General features: G+C 41.1%; 1 protein-coding gene across 4 annotated transcripts in view; it reads right to left on the reverse strand.

Annotated features, from left to right (window-relative positions):
* Positions 1-462: 462 nt before the first annotated feature.
* The window catches only part of mmp23ba (matrix metallopeptidase 23ba), a 34,296-nt gene continuing 17,268 nt past the window's right edge, over positions 463-17,490 (reverse strand). For 3 of the 4 annotated variants that reach the window (XM_079383682.1, XM_079383685.1, XM_079383683.1), the window contains exons 7-8: positions 2,147-2,273; positions 463-957 (exon numbers count right to left, since the gene is read on the reverse strand). In XM_079383682.1, coding sequence (XP_079239808.1) covers positions 783-957; positions 2,147-2,273 — 302 coding nt within the window. In that variant the 3' untranslated portion in view covers positions 463-782. The remainder of the gene's footprint in view (positions 958-2,146; positions 2,274-17,490) is intronic. The other variant, XM_079383684.1, reaches the window with a different exon arrangement.

Raw genomic sequence — 17,490 nt, forward strand, 5'->3', positions numbered from 1 at the left:
AATAGGCTTTGAATCACTACCAGTATTTTTTACAGCTGATTTTGTCTATGAAAAGAAAATGCTAGTGGAATACAGTGAGAGTCATGTTGGTCAGCTGTGTAATATGATAATATGAACAGTGGAGTCCAAAAGTGAGGAAACATTGGGCATTTTTAAGCAAGAAATCCATGTTTTAAGATTAAATGTGAAGAATTATGATGTAAAGTGAGCAACTTGCTGGATATCATGAATCATCAGGTTTTGTGCATGCCGACTCTACTTCTGTTGTCATTAAAGCATAAGAGAGACAAAAGCAAGGTATTTAGAAATGTACTTTTTTTTCAGTTTAATTATATGTAATTAAATTTTTCATTTTCAAGAATGAAGCCATTTCACCAGCATTTTCAGACTTTTTAGACCCCACTGTATTTCCCCCCCAAACTTCACCAATCATGTCATTCTGAATTAATTAAAAGCTTCTAATGACAGAATAAATTGTTTTATTTGGAAAATAAGAAATGTATTTACAACACACACACAAGTAAAAACCCTGATATGAAAACATTTGGCATTGTGTGTGTATGAACTGACATGAGTATGTGCCCAAGTGAGTGATGTTCCACAGTGCTGTGGTGAACTTTAACCCTGATCCCGTGGTTTCCTCGATGCTACAGCTATCCTGAGACGAGTGATGTCAGAACCTTCTCTTCCAATCAGGAGACAGGCATGAGAGGATGCTGCTGTGGATCTGGTCTGAGCTAATGTTCTGGATATAATTCACGCTCTAGGAGCATCTCAGGTCCTCAGAAGCGCACTCGTACCCTCCAAGAGTATGTGGTCAGCACCTTGTTCTTCTTCCTCACGATGCAGGTGTATGTGCCCTCATTGATGGCATTTGCCACAATAGTGATGTGGTCATCTTTCAGGGAAATGTAGCCAGGATGAGAGAAGTTCAGAAGCTCGCCGTCTTTATACCAACTATCAGTGTGAGAGAATGCTTCAGGTTAGGACATTTCTAACAAACACAAATGTAATTTATGCTTTAAAATATTTTCTCTCTGAAAAACACAGATTCCAAACAAATCTTCAGGATTGACATCACATACAGAGCCTGTAAAAAGACTTCATGTTTGTTTTACAGCATTGAATCTCAGAGGAATTAAGTGATTGGCAGAAAATCACTCCTGGAGGCACACCAACAGTACACATTTTCAACTCATGATCTTGTTAGTAGAGACTCTGAAATGGATTGGTCATATAAGGGAGACATCCAAAATGTGAACTGTTGGTGTGCCTCCAAACTGGGTTGGAAAATGTGATCTAAAAAGAATTACAAAGATAAAGTCTAAAATAACCAATTTCATAAGAATGAAACTCTGCAGGCCAGAGGACCTCTAGAGGGCCAGAGGTGCCCAGCCCTGATTTAAACGAGCACAAACGCTTCTCACAATAATAAAAAGGTACTTAAGTTTCACTTCAGGTGCACACATGAATTTAATGATTATTCTTAATGAGAGGCCAAGTGTTTGGGTTAAGTAATTTGCATAAAAATATGCCCAGACCACCTCCTTATCAGGCAGGGGTCCTGGAGGGCCAACAGACTTGTGGCTGGAATTCCATCTACAGTACCAAATACTGACTTTAATGGGGGTTGCACACCGGGTTTACACACACAGGTGGTTCCACTCTGCTTCTGTCCATGGAGCCCAGCTATGGCTCCGGACACTGCTCAAAATCCTACCACTCCACAGAGCACCATTCACATAGTTTTCCATTAAATCACATTTGTCCCAAATTATTGTTAATGCACATAAAGACTTCACTCTATGCTGGAAGATCACGTATTGTGTTTTTTTTCAGGAAAATATCTTTCTGTGGCTTGAATATAGTCCATGTGCATCATACAGAAAGCTAGAATAATATAGATTACCGTGCTGCGGCTCTGTGCTGCGTTTTTCATCTGGTGTGTGTGACCACCTTAAGGGGGTGAATATTTCTGTCTCAAAAACAGAAATCCTCTTTGCTTCAATGTTGTAGAACAATAAAACATGAAAACCACCAAGGGTCAAGTAATTTTTATAGGCACTGTACTTTTTAGAATCAGCATGGGTATGGAAACCAGTCAGAATTACTCTAACAATCTGTGTGTAGAAAAGCAAGAACTCACTAGATTTTGCCTTTCTTGGCTGCTATCTTCTTACCACAGCGGAAGGTGAGGTTCTTTCCCTCCACAACAAACTTGTGTTTTGTCCGTGGGGGAGTTGGGGTTGGCGAGGCAGTGGGAAATGGGAATTCTGTTTGAAAATAAAATGAAATAAGATTGCACAACTGATTACTTGTCCAGAACACAATGGTAGCAAGAAATGGAATGAACTCGCATTACTCCTGTTGTTTGAAAGTCTTTGTTCATTATGTTCTCTTGTTCTCTCCCAGTGTTGCAGGTGACCTCACTCCCTCTTGATGGCTCCAAGAATCTCTATTCATAGACCTACTACATTTTTGGACTGGCAGCATCGCTGAAGTCAGAACATGATGACAGTGTTATGTGCTGTTTGCTAGGGAATCAGAAAATTCTCCACAAAATCTCCATGCATATAAAACACCAAAACCCACTTCACATTTGAATTTTCATATTCTGTCAGGTTTAAGGATAAGGGTCCACAAATTAAATATCCCACATGATCGTGAATGCTTGTATGTTGAGTGTGACTGTGCAGTCATAGTGTGCATGCGTTGAGCATATCCATCCGTGCTCACAGTCAATGGAGAAAAAGTGTGCAAAACCGTGCGGAACAGAGAAAATATACAGTAAGTATACTTGGTTATTAAAACTGTACGGCTCCGTGAAACATCTCTCTTTTTCTGGAAAACCAATTACATATAATCTTAACCCAGGCTCATTGGAAATACGTGCTCATGGAGACATTTCTGCAATACAGATATAACGTTATAACGTGCCTTACTGCACAGTTTGAAAGTGAAATGTCCAGTGAGTGGTGCTAAAATGCGTGTTCGATACGTGACCGTGGTATGTTTTTATTACGTTGGTACAGGTACTTATTGTGGCGGTTCAGAATTCAGATGTCCAGGGAGTGTCACTAAAAGTTTAGTGCTGTCGCGTTGGAAAATAACAAACCCCCCACCCAAAACTTACCCGATAGTGTTAACAAATGCAAATGTGATATAAAAATGCATTTGCTGATGCTTCCTCATAAGTGAATTTGAGCTGTTTGTTCATGGGATGAAACTATCATACCGTATCGCTTCATCTCTCAAGAGCAATGTTGTATTGCGTGAGCTACCGAACTAACCTTCTGAATTAGAAAACCCATACATATGAAGCTGTGTATGTGATGCTAACATTCAAAAGAATCAGTTTTCAAATCTCCCAGCATGTTAAAATTGTTTTTAAGTCATAATATTGTGCAAGGAATTGTGCGAAAATGATGCAGCCTTAATCAAAACTGGCCCTGTAAATCATAATTTGTGTGAAATGGAATAAAAGTTGTCCAAGTTTTACTGCCTCTACTGTTCATTTCAACTGGAAACTGCAGCAATTAGTATGCAAAAGTACATTGTTTGAGATTCGCAGAAATGTAGGTAGAAGCACGTATTTCCAATGAGCCTGAATAGCATAATCTCCAGGCCTTCATTGCTTTGGGTGCAGCCAGGAACTTTAAGGACTTTCCTCTTCTCAAGCAGCTTAAAGCTTCATCAAAGCTACCTCTGACCATAACTTGTTGGATGGGATGCCCCTGGGATCTAGAAAGGGAGGCCACTGCCCTACCCTCTAGTTTCCCTACCCAAAAAGATTACCTTCACGTGGCAAGATGGCGCCGGTGTTTGGCTTTGCCGCTGCCACTGTCTGTCTACTGCATTTTGTCCTGCCAGTCCTCTGAAGACAATGGAGGAAGCAGGGGAGATGGGCCGGATTTCAGATGAAGCTGAGACCGTCCTGGAAGTGAGGAGTCGTCGGAAAACGGCATCGATCGCTTCAGATGAGTTCAGCCTGGATATATTTGGCCCATCTGTGGAATGAGTTTCCCTCGTCTACGACTGACAATGTCAGAGTCTCCAATCTCCGTCCCGTCTTCCCAGATATGTTTGTGGAGACTTCTCGCATGCAGCGGATCGAGTCCCCGTAAACTCCGCACGCTGTCCCGCAAAATATCCAGCAAAGTTTTTGCTCTACCTCTCAGGATGGCACTGGTAAATGCTCTTTAAATAACTAATAAAACTTTTGTAAAACCAAAGAGCTGAATTTTTGGTTTATGACTGAAGCCTGGCAGAGAAATTTGGAAAATGCTCCCCTTTGTCCTAAGGATTATACATTTATTGGTCTGCCTAGACTTTCAGGCCGTGGTGGTGGACTTGCTGCTGTGTTTAGAAACTGTTTTTTCTGTTGGATGGTAAATGTTGGGTCTTTTTCCTCTTTTGAATTGCAAGTGATTCAAGTTGGTCATACAGATCCCTTTTATTGTATTTGAATTTATCATCCTCCTGGCCCAAACAGCTCCTTCTTAGATGATTTTAGTGATTTTTTATAATCTATTCTTAAACTGACTTAAATTGTGATTGTTGGTGACTTCAACATTCATACTGATGATGTTTCTGATAAATTTGCAACTGATTTTATAAATGTTTTATAAATGAGTCTTTTAATCACATCCAATATGTTACCGGTCCTATGCATATAAGAGGGCATACTTTAGATCTTGTTTTCAGTTGTGGTTTAAATATTGGTTCTGTTTTGTCTGAAGATATTTTTATTTCAGATCATAATTGCATTTCATTCGACTTGTTTTGTAATTTAGATTCACCATCTTGTAGTCGAGTAATTAATTCTCGCATCCTAAATAACCTTTCTGCCGTCCATTTATATGTCAAATGGTAGTGTTGATGTTGAAGTACAATCTTTTAATGAGCATTGCCTTTCAGTCTTGGATGAAGTTGCTCCTGTGTAGTCCAGCGCAGCTCATCTGATAAATTACACCCCTTGGATCAATAATAGTATCCGCTCTTTTAAACGTATTTGTCATAAAACCAAGCATCTGTGGAAATCTACTTGACTACTAGTTCACTATCAGCATTTAAAAGAACTTTTAATGGATTTTAACGACAAGGTTAAGGATGCCAGAATTAAGTATTTCTCAAATATCTAGCAGCAGACATAATCCCAAACAATCCCACTTTGTTTTGACACTATACTGTACATAACATTAGGGGTGGGTCATATGACCAAAATCTTATATCACGATATGAGTAATTTTATATCGCAATAACGATATCACAATATAGAATTTTCATATTCCTTGTCACCAATGTCAATATCAAACTAATACAAGCCTAAAAATAGACAAAAAAATAAACAAAACTCAAGTTCACTGAGGATAAATAAACAGTCAGTGATGAAATAAGGATAAGAAACTAATTGCAAGCAATAGAACAAAAAACTACAATAAATAAGAAAGTATATTGTAGGACTTCTCTCCTATTCAAGACGCAGATAGGCCATCGAATCAACTCATTACGAGGTCTAAATTAATCATTACTACTACTGACGTCAATATTCTGAGTGGTTTCCTGTCAGCGTTTTTCATATAACTCAATCAAAAGACTACAGTGATCTTTTATATTAAGAATTGAGAGAGCTCTGTGTCACGAAGCATGTTCAAGAGAAGCCTCGTGAAGCAATCTATGGAATCAGTGCACCCAACAGGAAAAGGGTGATTCAATTAACTGACTGCCCGCAAAACCATGAGATCTGTAACATGACCGTCTCATGACTCCTGCATCTTCATCTCGGTCTTCAACTTTTCTTATGATGGACAAAGAAATTCAAACTTGCATAAAGGATTTCTAAAGGACGATCATTTATTTCCATTGCTATTAGAGCAAGTGTATACACAATAATTTATAAAGAATCCTTGCCGTGTGTTGTGTAATTTTCAAGTCTAAACATCTGCCAAAGATCTTGTTTACCTTGCTCATGGTAAAATTATCATTTTGTTTGAAAATATCGTTGTGCCACAAATAAGTAAAACAAATTGATAAGACAGTAAGTTCGACTACGACGCTGGACGTCCAAGTTGATAAATTATTTTAATCAGATCGATTTAATCAAATCAATATTGAATCGCAATAATCGATTCCCCAAAAGGATAAATAAGAGCTGAAATAATAGCTTAAATTCATTACAACATACATTGTGTAAATTAATTAGTCTTCACTGTTAATTATATCTATAGATAGATAGATAGATTAGATAGATATAATTAACACATGTATTATGTATAGATTTATTCTATATATGAATAGATAGTATATAAATTATCATTATATTGGAGAGCTTCCCCTTTAAGACCGAAGTCCGGATCCAATATACTGTTACATATGCGTTTTCGTTTTCAGCTGTTTACTCTCTCTTAAGACCTAAATCACTATGTTTATGAGGATACTTGCAAAGCCGGGGATTATGACGAATATAAGTGTGTTTATGTAGTCGTTCAAAGCCAATAAAGCGGCATAAAATGTGTTCTCCTCTCACACAGAAACAGACTATAGCTCTGTCATTTGTTTCAATGGCTTAAAATCAGTTGTTTTAAAACTGCAGTGCTTATAAACGCGTGTGCATGCTACAGATGTAGTCCCTCGTTTAGTGACATGACATACGGCCAAGTATGGTGACCCATACTCGGAATTAGTGCTCTGCATTTACCCTATCCAAAGTGCACATACACAGCAGTGAACACACACACACCGTGAACACACACCTGGAGCAGTGGGTAGCCGTTCCCTTGTTTAGGAACGAGCTCCTCGTTTTGTCCTGGCTGGTCGTTCTTCTCCTGCTCTGAACCACCTGGTTCTGTCTCCCCTTCATGTCCCGTGGTTGAGTGTAAGATTGCCAGCCAAATGATGAAAAAGTATTGCCGTAAACAATGTATTTTGCGACACCACGAAATAAACAATAGAGCATAATATGAAACGATAGACTATAAACGATAGTCCATCTGATATATATTGTCATTTCACACAGCCCTACATAACATTGTCTCTCCTCTATCACCTGCGGTTCAAATCACTTCAGTTGATGAGGGCAACAGTTTACTCATTTTGTTTGTGTGGATAAGATAAACAATATACAAAATAATATTACTCTCTCTCCTTCACTTCAAATACCATGTGTCTCCAGGCCAGTAAGACTGGAGAATTTTTCCCCGATAACGATGATCTCACTAAGGTAGTTAGTTCTATGAAAAGTTCTTCTAGTCCTCTAGATGTGGTACCCACTGCTTTGTTTAAAAATGTTTTTGACAGTATTGGTCCCTATGTGTTATCTATAACTAATAATTCATTAACATCTGGTCAAGTTCCAGGTTATTTTAAACAAGCTGTGGGTCAACCTATTCTAAAGAAAACAAATTTTGATCCATCTTTACCCCAAAATTATAGACCTATTTCTAAATTACCTTTTATGGCTAAGGTCCTGGAAAAAGTTGTTGTAAATCAGCTCTCAGCTGTTTTAGATGGTTATAAAGTGTTTGATAAATTCCAATCTGGCTTTCGTCATATGCACTCAACTGAAACTGCTCTTCGTAGAGTTGTAAACGATTTGTTAATGCAAGGTGATGCAGGAGAATGCTCTGTACTGGTTTTATTGGATCTCACTGCTGCTTTTGATACAGTTGATCACTGTATATTAGTTGAGCGGCTTAGACAGCAGGTTGGTATCTCTGGAACAGCCTTGAGTTGGTTTTCATCATACTTATCAGACAGGTCTTTCTCAGTAAGAGTTCAAAATTATACCTCATCAACAGCACCTGTGTTCTGTGGTGTTCCCCAGGGTTCCGTTTTGGCCCCATTGCTTTTTACTTTGTATTTGCTGCCTCTGGGGCAACTGATAAGTAATTTTGAAGGCATTCACTATCATTGCTATGCAGATGATATTCAACTATATATTTCTTTTAAGTCTCATGAAATTACAAAATTGTCTACTCTTTTAAATTGTATAAACTCTATTAAAGTCTGGATGACAAATAATTATTTACAGTTAAATCCTCAAAAAACAGAAGTACTTATCTCGGCTCCTATCCTAGTCTTGGTTCTTTATCACATTCTGTTAAATCTACCCTTTGTAATTTAGGTGTTCATATGGGACAAGCCTTCAGTCTTGATCAATATGTGAATTATTTGGTTCGTAACTGTTGAGAAACATCACAAAATTGAGGCCAGTTGTGTCCACAGCAGAGATGGAAATGATTATACATGCAATTATTTCCTCCCGCCTTGATTATTGTAACTATCTTTTTACCTGTTTTAGTAATTCATCCCTCAAAGGTTTACAAGTGGTTCAAAATGGTGCTAATAAGCTTTTAACCAAGTCATCAAAGAGATCTCACGTAACCCCAATTTTTATTTCTTTACATTGGCTCCCTGTCAAATTTAGAATTAATTTAAAAATTCTCGTGATGGTGTTTAGAGCGTTGCATGGTCAAGCCCGCATATATAAAAGAGATGTTGCAACCCTATAACTCTAGTAGGAATCTGAGATCCTCAAATCAGATCTTGCTAGTTGTTCCACGCTCTAGATTGAAGACAAAAGGAGACTGTGCCTTTGAAGTAGTTGCCCCCAAGTTGAATGAATGAATGAATGATGCATTTATATAGCGCTTTATAGTGTATTGCTGTACACCCAAAGCGCTTTACAAGCATGTGGGGTGGTCTCTCCTCAACCACCACCAGTGTGCAGCATCCAATTGGATGATGCGACGGCAGCCACAGTACAACGGCGCCAGTGCACTCACCACACACCAGCTACAGGTGGAGAGGAGAGAGAGTCATAGAGCCAATCAAGTGTATGGGTATTATTAGGAGGCCATGATTGACAAGGACCAGTAGAGGGAATTTGGCCTGTACACTGGGGAGTTGTAGAATGCTCTTCCTCTGAAACTGAGATCTGTGGATTTGGTGGACATTTTTAAGTGGGAAAGGTTATGAGTTAGGCCACCATTAGGCCATTAGACCACGACATGGGGACGTCATAACCTAAAAGTTGTGAGTTTGAGTCTCAGGTAGGCAGGAATTGTCGGTGGGGGTAGTGAATGTTCAGCACTCTCTTCCACACTCAATACCACGACTGAGGTGCCCTTGAGCAAGGCACCGAACCCCCAACTGCTCCCCGGGCGCCGCAGCATTGGCTGCCCACTGCTCCAGGTGTATGTTCACGGTGTGTGTGTGTTCACTGCAGTGTGTGTGCACTTAGGATGGGTTAAATGCAGAGCACTAATTCCGAGTATGGGTTACCATACTTGGCCACGTCACATCACTTTCATTTTCACTTTAAAAAGCAGCTGAAAACTCACTTGTTCAAACTTGTTTTGTCTAATTTTTTTATGCCACTCAGACCTAATGGGTGGAGGACACTTTGAAACTATTATTCCGACGAGGATTGAACCTGGAACTCCAAGCTGAACTAGCCTGTCGTGACAACGGAAAAACTCTCAACAAATTCATCAAGTTGACCATTCAAATAGACAACTTGATCCGCTCATAACATCCCGTCCGCACAACACAACTCACCACACAATCTTCCGCCTCTTACACTGAACCCATGCAATTTGGCTACACTCACCTGACTCCTGAAGAATGCGACCGATAAGTGCAACTTCACCTGTGCATGTACTGTGGTCAATCCGGCCATCTCAAATCGACATGTCCTGTCCGGCTCTTTGCATCTAAAGTGAGTTCCTGCATCCAAAGAAATTACTCCGCCTCATGTATCAGAATACCAGTAGAGATATCCATCGCTGGTAAAGTTATATCCACTTCTGCCTTGCTAGACTCAGGAGCAGCCAGTAATTTCATATCTATGAGTTCGCTCAACAACATCACCTCGCTCTAACACCATGTAATTCTCACTTTTGCAGTGGAGGCGCTAGATGACCTCTCGGAGAAGTGAGGATTGCATACATCACTGACGGAGTAAAGATGCAAGTAGGAGTACTCCATAACAAGTCCTTTAAATTTTATGCCATCAATTCCCCAGATCATCCTCAGTTTACCATGGCTATGCCGACACAGTCCTCAAATCTCATGGAAAGAAGGACAGATTATTCAATGGTATCCAACCTGTCACGAACACTGTCTGACTCAGCTCTCTCCCCTGTCAGTTGTAGCGTGGCCACACAATTTAAAGTTTTAGTTCGGGTGCCAGACAGTTTAAATAACTGTCGAAAAAAAATAATGACCCCACTCAGTGCTTACCAAATAAAGGATTTTCCAAAACAAGTTCAAAATCAAGAGATATTATTTCAATTCAGTCATGCATAGGCTACAATTAACAAAATAATTATTTTGGGGTATTCATAGAAAACAATACGCGTGCAAAAATACTTTAGATCACAGTTTCATAGCGAAGAAAATAAAAATAGAAATATTCAAAGTTTTCAAAAAACTAATTATAGATTGCTGGCTTCTGACAAGAATAAATTGGCCATCCCAGTTATCATCTCATCTTTCCAGCAACTGCGCGATCGATCTGATACCAGGTACCACTCCTCCTAAAGGCAGAATCTTCCCGTTATCACAGCCTGAATCTGATGCCATGAAGAGTTATATCAAGGAGGAGTTAGCTAAAGGTTTCATCAGACCCTCAACTTCACCTGCTTCAGCTGGGTTCTTCTTTGTAAAGAAGAAGGACGGAGGTCTCAGACCCTGCATAGACTAGCACGGCCTCAATGACATCACCATAAAATTCTGATACCCATTACCACTAGTACCTGCCCCTCCACCAGGCCAAATACTTCACCAAGCTTGATTTGCATTCCACATACAACCCGATCCGAATCAGAGAGGGCAATGAGTGGAAAACTACATTCTCTACATCTACTGGGCACTATGAATATTCTGTTATGCCGTTTGGCCTTGTGAACAGTCCTTCAGCCTTTCATAAATGATGTTTTCCAGGATATGTTTGACCGATGGGTGATTGTGTATATTGATGACATCCTGATCTATTCATACTCTCTTGAGGAACACATCCAACACGTCAGATCTGTTCTTAACCACCTGATTCGGTACCAACTTTACGCCAAAGCTGAGAAATGTGAATTTCACCAAACAACCACGTAGTTCCTAGGATACATCATCAGCCAGGAGGGAGCGACTATGGATGATAGCCAAGTCAGGGAAGTAGTGGAATGGCCTCAGCTACACACAATAAAGGATTTGCAACGCTTCCTCAGCTTCGCTAATTTCTATCGGCGGTTCATTAAAAACTTCAGCTCAGTCGCCGCTCCATTGACCGCAATAACAAAACGCACAACTTCTTGCCTCACTTGGTCCCCCAAGGCAGTGTTTCCACTAGGTTTTCGGCTTTGGGGGGGGGGGATTCCACTTTTTTCGGTTTTAATTAACCTTTTTAATGGTTAATTATTATTTTTTTAATCAAAAAGTATGTCTAGCTAATTAAAATCATGAAACTTGAACAATTTAACGTCAATTTATTAAAAGTTTAACAAAAATTACATGTTTAGGGCCCTATGAAATGTTTTATTTTTTCCAACCTTATGTTTTATTGTCACCAAATTCTGTGTTTTGCATGTCTAATTATTTGAAACCTTTATTGTCGACTTAAAAAATAAAAAAAATTAAAAAAAATTAAAAAAAATTGGGAAGTCGTGGCCTAATGGTTAGAGAGTCGGACTCGTAATCGAAAGATTGCGGGTTCGAGTCTTGGGCCGGCAGGTATTGTAGGTGGGGGGAGTGAATGTCCAGCGCTCTCTCCACCCTCAATACCACGACTGAGGTGCCCTTGAGCAAGGCACTGAACCCACAACTGCTCCCCGGGCGCTGCAGCATAAATGGCTGCCCACTGCTCCGGGTGTGTGTTCACGGTGTGTGTGTGTGTGTGTGTGCATTTGTTCACTACTCACTGCTGTGTGTGTGCACTTGGATGGGTTAAACGCAGAGCACCAATTTCGAGTATGGGTCACCATACTTGACAATACGTCACGACTGGAGAGCATAAAAACAAGTTTAATTTATTCTTACAATAACCCTATGTTTTTTTCCCTCAGAAATTTTGTGTTGTGTATTGCAATTTTTAAGGCATAAAACATATGCCTTAAAAATGAATTAATTTATCTTTTAATTAAAGGAAATTAAACTAAAAATTTTATTTTTGGAAAATAAAGGGGATTTAATATTACAGTTAAAAACATTGATGAAATATTGTATGATTATCCCTTAAAAATAAGGTTTTAATAATTTTAGTAGTAGCCTATTACAGACATTGTACTAAACAATAGTAATGTTGCCATTTCTGCCACAATGACTTCAAGGTAAACCAAACTTTTATTTAGACAGCTTGCTGTGAATACCTTTACATTTCTGTGTGTATATGATATGATGAGGATAGTTTTACTCAAATGAAACGGTCAAATGCTCATGAAGTGACTCTCAGAGCAGTTCTGGAGATGTTGTTCATGTAGTTATGTCCTCATTAGTGAGACAGCAGACGCTAATATCACCGGAAACGTCACACGTGCTTCAATAGTAGAAAAAACTGCACGTCTACGCCATTCATAACACAGAGACAGAATTAATATTTAAATAGTCTTTTTACGTCTTAATATTTCCAAATACGAGTGGCAGTGTGCTCATTTGTGTGTGCGCATACGTGTGTCTGTGTGCGTGTGTGTGCATCGGGGCTGAACTCTGCTGTGATACAGCGATACAGAGAGCACGACTATGTAGAGACCAAAATGACATGCCGTCTTGTAAATAAGATAAATAACATATGGCTATTTAGTTTGTTTAATAAAAGAACAAGGTATTGACCTGTTCTATAGGAAAGGTAACTTTAAATGACTTCTGTTGTGATCTGGTGCTACAGAGAAAATTTAATGAAATAAAATTAACTTGACCTTCAAGGGGGGGCGGGGGGTGCCGTTGGGGTAATGGTAAAGGAAACACTGCAAGGCTTTGCAGGCTTTCCAGGAGCTTAAGACCCGATTCACCTCTGCACCCATTCTCCATCATCCCGATCCAGGTCTTCCTTTCATTGTAGAATTGGATGCTTCAGACACAGGAATCGGGGCAGTTCTCTCTCAATGTCACGGATCTCTAGCTAAAATGTTTCCCTGTGCCTTCTTTTCTAGAAAACTGTCACCTTATGAACAAAACTATGATGTGGGCAATCGCAAACTGTTGGCCATGAAAGCAGTGCTGGAGGAATGGTGCCACTGGCTGGAGGGAGCACAACACCCTTGTACCATCCTAACAGATCACAATAATTTAGATACTTATGCTCAGCTAAATGACTGAATCCCCGACAGGCAAGATGGGCTCTATTCTTCACTCGGTTTAATTTCACAGTCACATACAGACCCGGCTCCAAGAATGCCAAAGCTGACACATTATCACGATTGACTGAGGCAACAAATCACTCCAAGGTAGAGGAGAGTCTCATTCCCGAAAACCTGCTATTAGCACCTGTCCAGTGGGACATCTTGACAGAAACCAATCAGGCCAATGCATAATGTACTCCACCACAAGAATGTCCACATGAACACACCTTTGTTCATCCACCAAGTACATGCTACTCCCAGCTCCGGACACCCAGGCATTACAGCTACTCTTCCTCTCCTTAAGAATCGGTTCTGGTGGCTGTAACATTTGTTAACAACTGCACAGAATGTAACACATCCAGGACTTCCCAAAAACTATCAGCTGGTCTCCTTCAACTATTACCTATCCCTCAACACCCCTGGTCTCATATCGCCGTCGACTTCATTACTGACCTTCCCAACTCCCAGGGCAATACCACCATACTTACAGTCATAGACCAATTCTCTAAATCCTGTCATCTCATTCCTCTACCCAAACTCCCTACTGCCTTCGAAACAGCTGAAGTTCTATGCAACTATGTATTTCGGTTCTATGGTCTACCCAAGGACATCGTATCCGATAGGGGACCCCAGTTCATTTCCCTAGTCTGGTCTGCATTCTTCAAACACCTCAACATAAATGTCAGTCTCACATCTGGTTAGCACCCACAGTCCAATGATCAGACTGAATGCATGAACCAGGAACTCACGTTTCCTCAGTGCGTACTGCCAACAGAACCAATTGATACTTAATGTGGGGCAAAATTCACTTCAGAAACCTGCCACTGGTCCATCTCCCTTCAAGTGTGACTTAGGCTACCAACCTCAGTCACTGAATAGCTGCGGCGCAGTGAGGAGACTTGGAATTGAGCACACACCCACTTACAGCAAGCTGTGAGGAGACAAGAGGAACAGGCCAACCGCCACCGTCGTCCCAATCCTGAATATTCCCCAGGTCAGTGGGTTTGACTATCCACCAGAGACATTCCATGCCTCAGACTTCCAGGCAAGAAACTCCGTCCTAGCTATGTTGGTCCATTTAAAATGATCATACAAATTACTCCAGTTTCATTTCGTCTAGATTTGCCTGCTAATTATTGTATTCCTCCCACTTCTCATGTTTCACTGTTGAAACCCGATGGTGGTCTGGGAGGAGTGCAGGAGGAGGGAGCCAAGATCCAAACACCCCCGCCCATTCTGGTCGACGGTGAGGAGGTGTACCAGGTTCGAGTACTACTCGACTCCAGGCACCAGGGCGGTATAATCCGGTATCTGGTTGACTGGGAGGAGTACGGCCCGGAGGAGCGCTCCTGTTTTAATGCGAGGGACATACTCGACTCCATACTCACGGAGGAGTTTCATAGGAAGCAGATAACCTCAAGATGGCATGGCAGCCATTGTGCTTGGCTCTCCAGTTGTTTTTGTGTTTTTGTTAGTTTTTCCTATTTTTTGTTTGTCAAACACGATCAGTTTCACCAGAGAAGAACTGCTGAACATTCGGCAGAACACACCACAAAATCTCCAACCGGTTTTCGATTATTTGGATGTTTTGCTGAACATAGTAGTCGGCGGAGCTGCAGCGCTGTTTAGATGCTTTAGGACGCGCAAACGAGGGAAGCGAGCCGGCGCGCTCGTGAAGCTCAGACAGCGTGGATTTTGACGTTGCCTAGCATCCGTCTGGCGAATCTCCGCTCTCTACCCAACAAAGCGGACAAACTACTTCTGCTTTCCCGGTTAAATAAGGACTTTTCAAACTCTGTTGCTCTGTGTTTCACGGAAACCTGGCTGAACAGCGCCATTCCAGATGCGCGTTACATCTGCCTAATTTCCAGCTGATCAGAGCAGATCGCGAAGCGGAATCAACGTGGAAATCGCGCGGCAGCGGGACATGCTTCTACATCAATGAAAGGTGGTATACAGATGTAAGTGTTAAAGAAGATGTGCTGTTCAGATCTAGAAATGCTTTTCATCAACTGTAAACCTTTCTACTCGCTGCGAGAGTTCTGCACGTTCATTCTCGTGAGTGTCTACATTCCACCGCAAGCGCACATGAACTCAGCTTTACAGAAACTTGCTGATCAGATCATAGACACAGAACAACAACACCCAGACTTTGTTTTAATCATTCTAGGAGACTTTAATAAAGCAAATCTCTCCCGTGAACTGCCCAAATACAGACAGCATGTCACATGTCCCACCAGAGACAGTAATATACTGGATCATTGTTACACAACAATAAAGGATGCATATCACTCTGTCCCACGGGCAGCTTTAGGACTCTCTGATCACTGTTTGGTTCATCTTATTCCAACTTACAGGCAGAAACTGAAGTCAGCTAAACCTGTAGACAGAGCGGGTTTTACAAGCTTGTCTCGACTGATTGGAGTGTTTTTGAAGCTGCTGCAAATGATCTGGAAGAGCTCACAGAGACTGTAACATCTTATATCAGTTTCTGTGAGGATGTGTGCATCCCTACCAGGACTCATCTAACTTATGACAACGACAGACCATGATTTACTGCTAAACACAGACAGCTCCGTCAGGCCAAAGAAGATGCTTACAGGAATGGGGACAGAGTCTTGCATAAACAGGCCAAAAACACACTGGAAAAGGAGATCAGAGTGGCAAAGAGGAATTATTCTGATAAGCTAAGGATCCAATTATCTTCCAGTGACACGGCTTCAGTGTGCAAAGGTCTGGAAGACATCACCAATTACAAGACACCATCCCCCAGCACTGTGGAGAATCAACAACTGGCAAACGATCTGAATGAGTTCTATTGCAGGTTTGAAAAAACACCTCCTGCAACCCCCCTCTCCCCCATACCTCAACTGCAGATAAGAGAAGATGACGTGCACTAGGTCTTCAAAAAGAACAAGAGAAGGAAGGCACCAGGCCCAGACAGTGTGACACCAGCCTGTCTGAAATCCTGTGCTTACCAGCTGGCCCCATCTTCACACAGATCTTCAACAGATCACTGGAGCTGTTGATGCCTTCAACACCCCTACTAGCCATTATGAGTATCAAGTAATGCCAATCAGGCTGGTTAGTGCCTCAGCCATAACCCTGCTCTGTCAAACAGGTCCAACCCTTCCTAGGTTTTGCCCAATTTTTCAAACAGTTCATTAGTAACTAGCACCATTGCAGAACCCCTTACTGATCTAACTACGAAGACCTCTAGGTAGCTTCTATGAGTAAAGAGTCAGAGAAGACTGACTGGACATTTAAACAGCTAAAGCAGCAATAGTTACACACCCATACTGACCTTCCCGGATCATTAGTTGTCCTTTATAGTGGATATAGATGCCTCAGACTTGTGTGGAGCTGTTTTGTCTAGTCTCAAAGTTGGCAATTGAAGAATGAAGACACTGGCTGGAGAATGTGCCTCACTAAGCTCTCCACTGCCAGCCAGCCAGTTGAACTTGTGATGCAGCTTGTTTTCAGCATCCCCCAAAACATAGTATCTGACAGGGAGTCATAGTTAAAGGTGCAATAGGAGATCTCAGAAAATGCCAACTTTAGCCTGATAGCACTGAAAGCGAACGTCCCACCCTCCCTGCAAACGCTGTGCAAAGCCACGCCCCCTGAACGCACATACGCTCAAAAGAGCAGAATACCAGAGACAACATTAAATTACTACAATAAGGTACATCAACGGTTCCCAATTACAGTCCTCGCACCCTCCCCACTCTGCACATTTCATATGTATATCTTATCACGTCCGACGGTTGTTATAAGTTATAAGTGCCCTGCAAAGTGGACATTACCAGATATACTGCCATGATTCCAGTTCAAAGCGAGCGTATATGTTCCATACAAAGGGCATTAAAGTGTTCGAGACTTTGTATTTATTTACAGAGATATGTTATGTCACACTTCACACTTCTCTAGTAAGTTTCATCTGTGTGTGAAGACGCTGCATAGCGCAAATCCGTAAATGAATGTTCCCAAGTGAATTAAACTTCAACAGATTTCCCCTGCTCAGGGAGTAGGGAGCAATGAACACTGTGTAGGGAGCATGTCAATCGGAACACAGTTCATGCACGTAGCTCTATTCTAACGAGCTGGTTATGTGAATCAGGTGTGTTATCTAAGCGAGACATGCAAAATATGCAGAGTGGGG

This window comes from Barbus barbus, assembly GCF_936440315.1.
Source record: "Barbus barbus genome assembly, chromosome: 29".
NCBI classification, from domain to species: domain Eukaryota; kingdom Metazoa; phylum Chordata; class Actinopteri; order Cypriniformes; family Cyprinidae; genus Barbus; species Barbus barbus.